Source organism: Anoplopoma fimbria, chromosome 16 (genome assembly GCF_027596085.1).
Source record: "Anoplopoma fimbria isolate UVic2021 breed Golden Eagle Sablefish chromosome 16, Afim_UVic_2022, whole genome shotgun sequence".
NCBI classification, from domain to species: Eukaryota; Metazoa; Chordata; class Actinopteri; order Perciformes; family Anoplopomatidae; genus Anoplopoma; species Anoplopoma fimbria.
In genome coordinates, this window is record NC_072464.1 from 19,095,328 (window position 1) to 19,107,427 (window position 12,100).

A 12,100-nucleotide genomic window follows, 5' to 3' on the forward strand; every position below is an offset into this window, starting at 1 on the left:
CCTTATAAATTTGACCCAAACCATAATGTTTGATAACAAAGATCTTTCCTTAAACCTAACCAAGTCAATGACCTAACCTGACCAAACCTTAACTATAGTTAACTGCGTTTTCACATCATAAAATAGATCTGATTTGGGATGGTTTTTGAAGGTACAGAGTAATAATGTCATGTTGCTCCTCCATGTGTCCTTCTAAAAGGGGAGGGACAAACAACATAACTTATTGTTTAATATGGAGGACTTGCCTTTGCTCCTTTTATCGAGAAGAAAAAAGACAAAAAAGTAACCAAAGCAATCAAATGGAATTAATCCACCATTAATGATATTTACAACTCTGAGGATTCAATGATGAGAATGTCAAAATGTCTTCTATGAAAAAGGCCTAGCAGTGCTGGTGAAATATTTTTTTTCAGGTGAAACGGAGTAACGTTAAACCTTTTAGTCCTTTCATCTTTCATTATTACATTTTACAGTGTTATTTTATTGCGCATGGCTCTGAATGCTTTCACCATTTTCATAAAAATGATATATTCATGTTATTTATAGAAATCAGACAAGTTATAAGAAAGCGAAAAAAGGGGGTTTGCCTCATTTCAAAATTCACATCCTTAATGATTACTCAAGTGTACTTCAAACTTTCAAACTTTCACCAAAGAAAGAAGGAGAGAAAAAGATGCATGCATGCACAATGTTCATCCTCCCTTGGGGTTCATTAGAAGCAATGGAATTCAGTGACCCAGAAACTAAACCTAGCCAAAATCAATTAGCAGACATACACATGCATATATTCAAGCTGCTAATTACAAAGCCAAACTCCGCCTCACGGGGAGGGGTCTCCTCTTTGAAGATGAATCAATCTGTGGAAAGCTAAAATGTTTTGTAAATACGGTATTTTTGTTTGCTTCAACATTTTAATGCTGGGCCGGTGTCAGCCAGTAGAAGATCTTCAAGGGGTTTGACTCTCTGCTGTATTAATGTGGATCCCTTAAGATGATAGCTGTGACTTCTAAACAAACCCTTAAAAATAGTTTTGACTGACACTAAAAGCATGCCAACTCTAGATTGTACCAAGATAAAACATCATCCATTACTATTAATAATATTTACATCTATATAATTTAATAATTCACTCAAACCAGTTTTACTGTTTCTTGTCCATTATTTAAATTAAATGACAATTTCTTTTGACATTTTTCCCTTTTATATGGGTTAAACAGTAAGGATTTTTTTTTTATGAAACAAAGGAAGTAAAAAAAAATATTATAAGAGAGGAAAAAGAGAAGCACACGTGTCACTTATAACATTAACGTTTGCTTTGTTCTGTTCAAGTGTGCCAGGAACCTAAAGCAGTTATTTTAAAAATAATTCAGCCATCATTTTTATTGTTTTGCACCTGGGATTTTCCTACTTTGACATGCTAAAATGTCTTCTGTGAAAAGGTCTATAGTGCCAGCATTTGTCAAAAATGGTACTTTTCTTTCTGACATTTGAGAAAGCTAAAATTGCATGCTATACTGAATTTATATACAATTATATAAAAAAATAATTCTTTGTGTTTTTTGCTGTCATGCAGATGCTAAATTAAGTGGAGATTGTTAATTTCAATATAGCACATACAATAGATATACATTTTGGTATGAGGCAAATTAGCAACATTAGGCATAATTGGGCATAATAGTAATTAAACAAATTCGGAAGCGGTTTGAAGCAATTCGCGACAATAGTCTACAAGGGGATAATCAATTTTTTGGATTAAATTAGATGATAATAAATAGTAATTTGAGAGGGTCCAAATTAACACACAACTCTGCTGTTCTCCTCAGAGTTTGGAGTTGTTTTTGGAGACCTAAACAGAGCCTGGTGGATGAATACATTAAAAAAAATCACTTTTTTCCCCCATGTTGCATTATTTTTCCCTAACAATAAATGAAGCACACATAAATACCTTCTGTGAATGTCTATAGATCCATGCATGTTACTCTTTCTGACTTTGAGAAAGCTAAAAGAGTTTGGAGTTGTGTTTCCTCAGAGTTTGGAGTACCTAAACAGAGCCTGGTGGATGAATACATTAAAAAAAATAGTCCTTCAGTGAAGTTGACTGTCACTTTTCCCCCCCATGTTGCATGTTTGATAAATACCTATAACTGAGTATGTGGATCCATGCATTGTGCACAGGCCTACTCTTTGCTTCTAACAATAAATGAAGCACACTGCTTGTGTGCTTCATTTATTCACCATCATCATCGCCAAAATGGTACTTTTCTTTCTGACATTTGAGAAAGCTAAAATTGCATGCTATACTCCATATACAGTACCAGTCAAAAGTTTGATGAATACATTCTCATTCAACTACTTTGAAGAATCTAAAATATAAAACATATTCCCCCATGTTGAGCATTTGTTTGATTACCACATAATTCCATATGTGTTTCTTCATAGTTTGGATGTCTTTTGAGAAAGCAATATTAATCTACAATGTAAAAAACTACTTTGAAGATAAAAATTAAAATAAAGAAAAACCATTGAATGAGAAGGTGTGTCCAAACTTTTGACTGGTACTGTACATTAAAAAAAATAGTCCTTCAGTGAAGTTGACTTTCACTTTTTCCCCCCATGTTGCATGTTTGATAAATACCTATAACTGTATGTGGATCCATGCATTGTGCTGTTTCCTCCTCACAATAAATGGAGCACGTCCCCTTTAAGAAAGTGACAGCAACAAGCTGGTCAGGAACTGAGCTGGCCAGGAGCGGACTGCAGGAATCTCCCCCAACAAACAACAAAAAAACTTTTCCAACACACTGCTCTGCTCCATCTGACGTCCAACTTCTACTTCTTCTCGTGCAACACCTTCGTCTCATGCCGCTTTGGAAGAAGAAACAAAAGTTGCAAAAGAGAGAGAGAAAGAAAGAGAGAGAGAGGAGCAAAAAAGAAACTTATGAAATGATGCTGGAGCGACTTCATCCCTCCCTCCAAAGTTCAGCTAACTTAGCCTAGCACTGTGATGTGCACGCCTGCACACACGTGTATGCATTTTTAACAACAAGTATTGTAGTTTATGCTTTGTGGAGTGGAGTAAAGGTGGAGGAGAAGAGGAGGAGAGGATATATCATCTGGAAGCTCTCATCCCAGGCTTGTTTCCTTAGTGTGGAGCTAATCATGTAGCACATAGCAAAGTGTCAAATATGGTGTGACACTTACTTCCTGATTTCCAGCTGATGAAAGTTTAAGGGAAGAGTTTTAGTTTCAGTTTTGACTCTGGACCACTTTGACAACCCATGTTGGTTTGAGTGATGTAAGTGACTCAATATCAACTCTGCATTTCTATCATCTTTTTTTTTTTGTGTGTGTGTGTGTGTGTGTGTGTGCATTTCCTCTTTGATCACACACACCCCTGACTCTTTATCAAGACTTTCTGGGGGTGAAGCTGCAGGTTTGGAGCCGTCCTGCATCATCATCATCATTCATCACCTACATCCTGAAAGGGACAGCACCTTTGGATTAAGTGGAGGTGTGCTACGATGAAGGTGACGGTGACATTTGGGCAGACCGGTGTGGTGGTGCCCTGCAAGGAGGGCTGGACGGTGAGGGACCTCATCCAGCAGGCCACGCAGAGATACAGGAAACTCCTGGAGCAGGTACGGGTCATGGGGTTTAATATTAAAATGCACCTTATTAGGAGGGACGATAAGATATGTTGTGACACAGAATTGTATGATTGGGTGCAGCTGCTCGTAATCAGAAACAAAAGCTGTTTATTGGCAAGTATGGTACACATACAAGGAATTTGGCGAGGTGATCTGTTGGTGCATAAGATAAGATAAGATAAGATAATCCTTTATTATCCCGCAGCGGGGACATTTACAGAATTACAGCAGCATAGGTTATAGTAAGAACAAGAGACGTAGTAAAAGAAAAACAAGATAAAAGAAAGTAAAAAAACAAGTATTATAAATAAGCAATAAAAAACAGTAAAGAATCCACAATAACTGAAATATTAACGGTAAACATCAGACAGTACAAGTATAAGACATCATTTAAAAATAGAAATATGTAAATGTACAATAAAATGAGGTAACAAATAGGAGTCAGTAATCAAGTCAAAAGTGTCCCCCAAAAAATACTTGCACGCATTTTGGAAAAGGATGACACGTGATTTCGGTCAGGAGTTAGTATTTCTTCAGATGTTTACCAGTCTACCAGACTAGTACAATACTGGATTGTTGGTACCAAAGCAATGCTTGTTGTGGATGTTTAATACATTACAAATTTTGATGCTGGCCATTCAAAAATGTACTATGATTTGAAGGTAACTGTACTCTGTGGAAGGTATATGTAAAATGTACTCACCTTGTGTATCATCTGACAGTCAGTTATGGTAAATGTGTCTTTCTTGCCAATGCAGTTTATTCATCTGGGTGGCAATCATTTTAGTTGTAGAATAAGTTTCATTTTCATAGATACCAAATAGTCCAAGAACAAGAACAAAAGCGTGAAAAAATAATAAAATCTTTTTGAGGCTATTTGACCTAGGAGCCATCAGTTAGCTACATTATTCCTCGTCAGAATTAGTTTTGTAATAAAGTGTTGAGATTTTTATGAACCCCTGAAAGACTTAAAAAAGAGGCAAGATAACTTTTTTATGAAACAGCACTTTCATAACATTTGAGGATTTCCCTGAAGTCATAAAAGAATAATCGAATGCTCTGTCATTTTTTTATATCACGAAAGGGCCGTATGATTTTCACATTCCAAAGTCTTGGGAAATTAGACAAAGCCATGGAGGTCCAGTTTTCCATAATTGCTGTATAAAAAATTAAAAGCATATCTGATCTGAATTGTGATGGTCCAGACAGGAGCAGGCATGACTCGTTTCCACTTAAGTTGTGAATGTAAAATGCAAATGACTCCCTCTTGCGATTCCTTTATGACGGCTGTTGATTCCCTGCGCTGCTCTCGGGGCAGGAACCTCGTGACCCCCATCAAACCACCGAATCTTCTCAGTGACTCGCCTCATATTGGCTCCATTATTCAAAGAGCACACCAGTCGTACGGATAGATGGCCTCGGTTGTGATTGAGGGGGAGATGTCGGAGCTGTGCGTATGTGTTTATGTGGGACAGACATAGAGACAGCTCCTGGAGATGGACTCGTTTTTTTTTTTCTCCATCCTCTCTCTACCTTTTTGCCTCTTAATGTGCTTTCATCTACCCGTATATATCAGCCCTCTCTCCTCAGTGCTTCTTGTGTTTCCCCCCCCTTCATCTCATCCATCATCCTTTTCTGCTCACAAGTACATCGCCTCTTCACCTTCCACATAGCCGGGACCCGCGCTTCCCTTTCATTTCAACTCTTCTTCCTCTTTGAACACTTCCTACTTCACCTCCCATTGTTCTTTATTAGATAACTCTGTTCCGCCTAAAAGTAATGATGAATAGTCTACAATTTAAATGTTTTAAGTCTCTATACTAACAAGAGGCGCATCTGGGTCTGAAGGAGCAATATATACCACTTTATGTCCAGATAGAGTTATTTCAGGAGAGCTCAAACAACAGCAGCTGTTAAAGACCCACTGAAATGAAAGAATCTTGTGTCCCTGTGTTAATTGTCCATTAAGGCCATCTCTTGTTATGTGCCACTCATATGTCGAAAACTCTGCATCCCAGTATTTTAACGTCAAAATCCCCATCAAACCACTTTCTTTTCTCTTCTGTAAAACGGTTTCATTTGCGGTTTGATGACTCATCCTGGAGTCATGGAGAGAGGCCGGGAGCAGTTCATCTGCGTGTACTGCAGTGAAACAGAAATGGTTGAAAATCAGTAAAGTTTATTTTTCATCTCTCCCTCGTTCTTCTCCTAATCTAACAAAAGGTGAAGGCGGTTCGTTTGTTTGAGCTAACAGTCCTCTGTAACGCCGTATTGCGCTAAACTCGACACCCATCAACTTTTTAGCGGCCCAATCAAATGCAAAAGATTGATTTCAGTCCCTCTTGTATCTGTACATCCCTCGTATATTCCTTTTCACTGGGAAAATGCTTCACAAGACTGAAGTCAAAGACGCTTCAACTCCTGTTTTACTGGGACTTTAACAAGCAACGACATCGACCCCAAAATATAGAATTTAAGTGATATTATAAACAATTTTTAGTGCCTGCCCACACAGATATTAGGCTACATCAATTCAATTACCTGTACTGACATTATTTGTCTGAACCAAAAAGTAATTCCCCCTGAGCAACAGTAATGTATGATATTTAACGAAGTCATTCATTTTAATTTCAGTTTGACTTACACAATACACTCGGCATGCAGGAATGCATTTTAGGCCTATTTAGGGTCTAACAGAAGTGCAGCATCATTTTAGGTGTTATAGATGTTCACTCAGAGGAAGAGGTGGTGCTCCAGGTGTGTTTTCCTGCAGCAGTGATGTGTGTAATGATGCACCCTCCCTGCTCTATCGATTAGCTCCCAGAGTGTTTCAATTCTTTGCTTCCTGTATGTGTGAACGAAATGCCTTGTTCAGCACATGCACACTGTGTGCGTTTTGGCCTGCCCTCCTACTGATCTTCTTCTTTTCTCTTCTCTTCTTCCTCTGTTTTCTTTCTCTCGTCTTACTCTCTCCCACACCTTTGTCAGCACTTTGCTGTCTCCTCTCCTTTTCCTGTGTTTACATTCCTGCCCTCGTTCATCCCAGTTTCTGATAGTTTTGGCCTCTTTCTCTTTTAGATATTGTTCTTCAGTTTGTGTTAACTTTTTTCAGAACTCCCCTTTCACCTCCTTCGACTGACTCCTCCTCAACTTCTTTCTCCTCTTCCTCATTCCTCCTCTCTGGGATGGAGAATACCTATTCTCTTTAATTGCTTCACTTCATCCCCAGTTGTCTCCTTGTATTTGCTTCTCTGTGTATTTGTCTTGCTCTCTTCCCATCACTCAGTCATTTCCCTGCAACACTAATCTGTTGTAGCTGTGTAATTATGTCTGTTAATGTGTACCAGGATTAGAAAAAGCAGGATATGTGTGTGTGTTGTAGAGCAGTCCGGTCCCTAATCCTCCCTCCCAGTGCTCGGCAAATCATGTTTTTAAATTGTCACAGAGACAGCTTGCTTTTCCGTCCTCTTCCCCTCTTCCCCTCCTCCCTATCTGCGTCATCCTACTCAGAAAGTATGCTGCTTGTATGAGAAACGTTTTCTTTAATCTTGTTTGTTCTTCTGTAGCTAACTGACACTTTGTTAGGAGTTCCCACAGAGGCGCTTAAGAAGAAGCTAACACTTAGAATAGACATTAAAGCTACGTTTTAGTGAGGGGATTTTTGAGGTTTAGTCTTAAGTTAAGTTTCAGAGAGGATTTATTTTCTGTTTCAGTTGCATTGAGTTTTTTCCTTTTCTTTGAAATACACATTGATCACAGCTTAATTATTATAGTTTTTATGCCCCTTTGTGTTACCCAGCAATGAACCTAAGTTGTAAAGAGAAGACATATGGCATTAGAACGTGAAAGGCAAAGAAAGAGTCCTGCTGATGTATTTGTATGTATGGTAAACCAGACTTTTTTCAAACTACTGCATAGGAAAGTCCCCTTTTTCTGTGGACTCTCACTCAGGACACAAATGCACCAATTTAAATCTCGTGTTTACCAGATATGTGTTCATAAAAGGTAATATTTAATTATTTTGGAAAATATTTTGGGGAAAAAAATGAAAATATTTTGGGGAAAAAAATGGGAATATTTTGGGAAAGAATTTAGAAAGCTTTTGGAAAAACATTTGGAAATATTTTGGGAAAACATTTGGAAATAATTTGGGAAATATTTTGGGAAAACATTTGGCAATAATTTGGGAATGCACCCTTATTGTCATAGTATTGATATTTAAAATTCTGGCCTTAATTAAATAGTCCCTTCCAGATATGTACACGTTTGCCTTGATATTACAACTTGTGGACAATGTGTATTTATAACATGTTAGGCAGCTGAGAGACACAGAGCACTATGCAATAAACTGTAGAGAAAAAAAAGGAGTTTGAGTGAGTGGACATAATATAGCCTTGATATTTGGCTCCAGTGCAACAGCTCAGAGGGGTTTGGGCGCTCATGTCCAGCTGATAGTCCTCGCTGTGTCCTCGCTGATCCGTTAGTCTCTAGCCTGTCACTCAGCAAGTATGTCATTATTTGGTTAATTGTCATCCACCACACTCAGTACATCTACAAACTATTTGCACCATGATCTGTTATTATTTGTCATAAGACCAAGAAGCAAAATCAGCTTGCTGACAGCTATAATATGGAGCTATCACCCTTGATGGATGAACGCAGAGACGAAGCGTAACTTGTGGTAGGGGAAAAGGAGAATGAAAGTTAAAGGAAACAATAATACACAAGGCTCGTGTAGAGAGGCGGCAGAGAGGAAATGAATAAACCTTTTGAAGAAATCAGAACAAAAGGTGATGAATGTAAAAAGGGAGATAGCTGGCACGGCAGGGCAAAGAGGAAGTGTGGCCAGAGAGCGAGGAGGAAGGGAGGGAGGGAGGAAAGCAGAGGTTGTTTTTTTGAGGGGAGTTGTCAGGAAGTTATCAGCTTGTTGACAGACCTCTTAATTACCTTTGGCCAAACACACTAGTGTGCAGTTGTGTGCTCATGGATGTGGATTCATGTTTAATTGGCTGCATTCTGTGAAATATCAAACTGGATCACATCAACATATCAGTGTATATATCCCAGTGAGATATGACATTAGTTACCTCTCTAAAACATAAATGCAATACATATTTATACATGTATATTAGATTGCATTTGACACAATGTTGTTGCTGAAAGTGTCGTGTGTGCGTTTTGTGGTTCAAATATGGCCACAAAGAACCAATCTGAAACCTTTTGTAAGCTGATGGTGGTGGCGTGTGTGTGTGTGTGTGTGTGTGTGTGTGTGTGTGTGTGTGTGTGTGTGTGTGTGTGTGTGTGTGTGTGTGTGTGTGTGTGTGTGTGTGTGTGTGTGTGTGTGTGTGTGTGTGTGTGTGTGTGTGTGTGTGTACGCTTACACTCGCACACGTAAGATAGATGTGTAGGAAAGGGTTCCTGCCTATGTGGGTGTGTGCGCCGTAGTTTCATTAACCAGGGCAGGAATGCTGATGAGGCGTGGCCAAACAAGCTGATAAAATCATACAACATCCTGGACCCCTGCCAGAGTGCAGGCAATTATTTCTGAGAGGGATGGAGGGAGAGGCAGGGAGGAGACGCGTGCCGCTTTCTCTGCAGACGAGCCGCTGGGATGTGTTGATCCAGCCCGACACCTATTATATTCTTTTTCTATTCTATTCTTCAATTTATGTCGGGTGTAATGGCACACATGCTTTTCCAAATTAACCTGAGAAGCTGGCCATAGCTAGGTCATTTATTTATCAGAATGAAGGCCCCTTGTATACAGATCCTCCTGGTTGGTTATTATATTGTTTTACGTGCTATGTTAGTTATCAGACCATGTTAAAAAATGAACACAAATGTGTACTCTGACCAGTCGTAATGGCGCTAGTGAAATCTTAATTTCAACCCATTTCGATTGACCTTATTTCCCCTACGTAAGGGAGTGAAGAGTCAGCTTGTCTGCAGCTTACATGTGGAATGTTAACCTGGTGAGTAATGGTGTTCATGGCATTTCCACCAGCTATTGTCTTGCTCTGCTTTTCACAGAAGATAAGCTTTGTTACTGCGGGGTCACAAGACGGATCAGGAGACAATTTTGTTCTTTTCCCCCACACCATAGAGTGCTGCAGGAATGATTCCTAAAGCTCGGAAAAGAGATTTTGGTTAAATGCCTGAAGTAAGGTCAGTGGTTAAAACAAGCTTTTAACTTTTTGTTTTACGATATAAAATACGTCAGTTAGGATCCCATTTGTTAATTTGGAAAATTTGGAAACGTCATCACTCTGAACACTAGGCTGCCTTTAACTTAGTGGTGGTGACGTGAAGTCATGTGACAGTGGTTTAGTTCATTTATACCTCACATTAGCTTTTTACTGCTTTAAAAGTCATAAAAGTGGTGTTCATTTGTGAGCATTAACTTGTTGAAAAAACGTGTAAGTATCATAAATGGTAGTTTGCCACAGAGCTTATTTTCTGCATTAATCCAAAATCCATTAAAAAAATTCGGTCAGAATAACCAATGCGATGCTGTCATACCAGCAGCATTCTATTTAGTGTTGAATAAGAGCTCACTGCCTTTACTAAATAATATTTTTTAGCAATAATACTTTACATTGCTGGCATAACTGACCTGCTTGACGAAACAGTGATAATACTATACCTCACCGTTTTGCTCTATAATATTGTAATTGTCAGTTTTTGTCTGGAGTTGTCTGTGAACTGACAAAGACTCAACCTATTGCAGTATTTATCTTTAACCTTATCTATAACCTCATATAACCTATGTTTGAAGCCGATGTCTTTCAGATTTTGTGTAGACAGCATAATATCCAGAGGTCGCTTAAAGTTGCCGTTTTGTACCCATGTCCACTTCTTTGCACTGCCTCCAGCATGCATACCAAACCCTTGTGTCAACTGCAGACTAGAAAGGCTTACTGTTCACAGATAAGGAATGGGGGACAGGTGTGGGGGGGGTGAAGCACACACCTGACAACACTCAATTATCTACATAGTGTTTTTACTCTGGTGGGATTTTACTACAACCTAATAATAATTTCTAGATCACGTCCTGAGAGATAAATACCTAAAATTGCCCAAGATTATCTGTAACAGTATCAGGCAAAACACTGTATTAAGCGCTAATCCCCCTGATTTGGAGATTAGATCGGGGTGTTTACAACTCTTATCTTCAGTCCTACAATATCTGAGTGTCCCTCTAGGTTTCTGAACTGCCAGACTTGGAGGCACAGGGATGTAACACATTATCGATGCACTCCCCCTGAATATCAGATTAGATCAGTGTGCTCACAGCACTTATCATCTCTACCTCTTCATCTCCTGTCGTTTTAGCATGGCTTGCCTACTGTAACAAGAGATTAAAAAGGGGGTTGTTGACCTAAAAACAGCAGCAGGTCTCCAAAGAAATGAGGCTGTTGGATGTTGGTGTTCTGCAAAAAGAACCTTCTATCACCTCATTTACTATTTTACTTCTATAATTTATACATATTTAATTTGATATGGATTTATTTTAAATGTAATAGTTTAGAATGTATTTACATTTATTTCGAAATGCTATTAATAATGAATGCGAATGCAAAGGGATTTAGTCAGACCAACAGCCCCGCTCCCGCTTCCGCTAGGTGCCAAATATTGCGCAAGCACACCGCTCTTAATGTAAATGTGTTGCAAATGTGATGTCTGGAAAAAAGCTAAAAGTAATAACAGATAAAATAAATATTTCTGAGTGACAAATGCCATCACTTTATCAGATAAATTCAGCCATAAAAGGAATGAATTTCTTGTCTGAAAGGCTTATAATGACATGAAATGGAGAAAAGCAAGCACCTTTGCTTTTGTGATGTATGGCAGAGTTTTTGCTCGATAAATGACGAATATGGTTATTTATTATAATCACTTTCTTTCCATTGACCAATAATTCAGCATAAAAATAGAAGAAAAGAGAAAAAAAACCCAGAAAAAAAGACGATTTACTGTAAATACCACATTTTTCTGCTCTAGATTTCTAACCATGCTAAGCTGGCGAGCTGCCCTGAGGCCCCAGATCCCCACGGTCCCCAAAAAGCTCCATGTTTACGATGTGTCAAATGGTTTGTTGTAGTTTGATGAACTGCTAATTATTTTGGGACCAAGCACCTCTAAGGCACAATATTAACTGAAATGAAAAGCGCAATGTATAGCCTGCTGTGTGAACTGTACCGCGCGTCAGCAGGGGCCCACAGGGCGCCTTAGGTCGTGGATTTGATGACCAGAGTGGGCTTTGCTGACATTTAAGACATTTTTCTTTGCTTGTGAGTTCACTTAATAGAATTTAAAGCTGAGAAGTAATATTTGAATGTAAGCAAGCCAATGGAAATGTGACTCTCACTGCTTTTCTGTAGTCTTGTTATGTACGAATGTAAGACACGGTAGAGTCTATCGTGTCTTTCTGTCGAGGCGTAGTTCGTTAAGTT

The 12,100-nt window shown here is 38.7% G+C and overlaps 1 protein-coding gene across 4 annotated transcripts in view; it reads left to right on the top strand.

The window, feature by feature from the left end:
- The first annotated feature begins 3,081 nt into the window (after positions 1 to 3,081).
- Positions 3,082 to 12,100, top strand: part of pard3bb (par-3 family cell polarity regulator beta b) — a 196,814-nt gene continuing 187,795 nt past the window's right edge. For all 4 annotated transcript variants that reach the window (XM_054615426.1, XM_054615428.1, XM_054615427.1 and 1 more), the window contains exons 1-2: positions 3,082 to 3,295; positions 3,411 to 3,638. In XM_054615426.1, the coding sequence (XP_054471401.1) occupies positions 3,522 to 3,638 (117 nt within the window). In that variant the 5' untranslated portion in view covers positions 3,082 to 3,295; positions 3,411 to 3,521. The remainder of the gene's footprint in view (positions 3,296 to 3,410; positions 3,639 to 12,100) is intronic.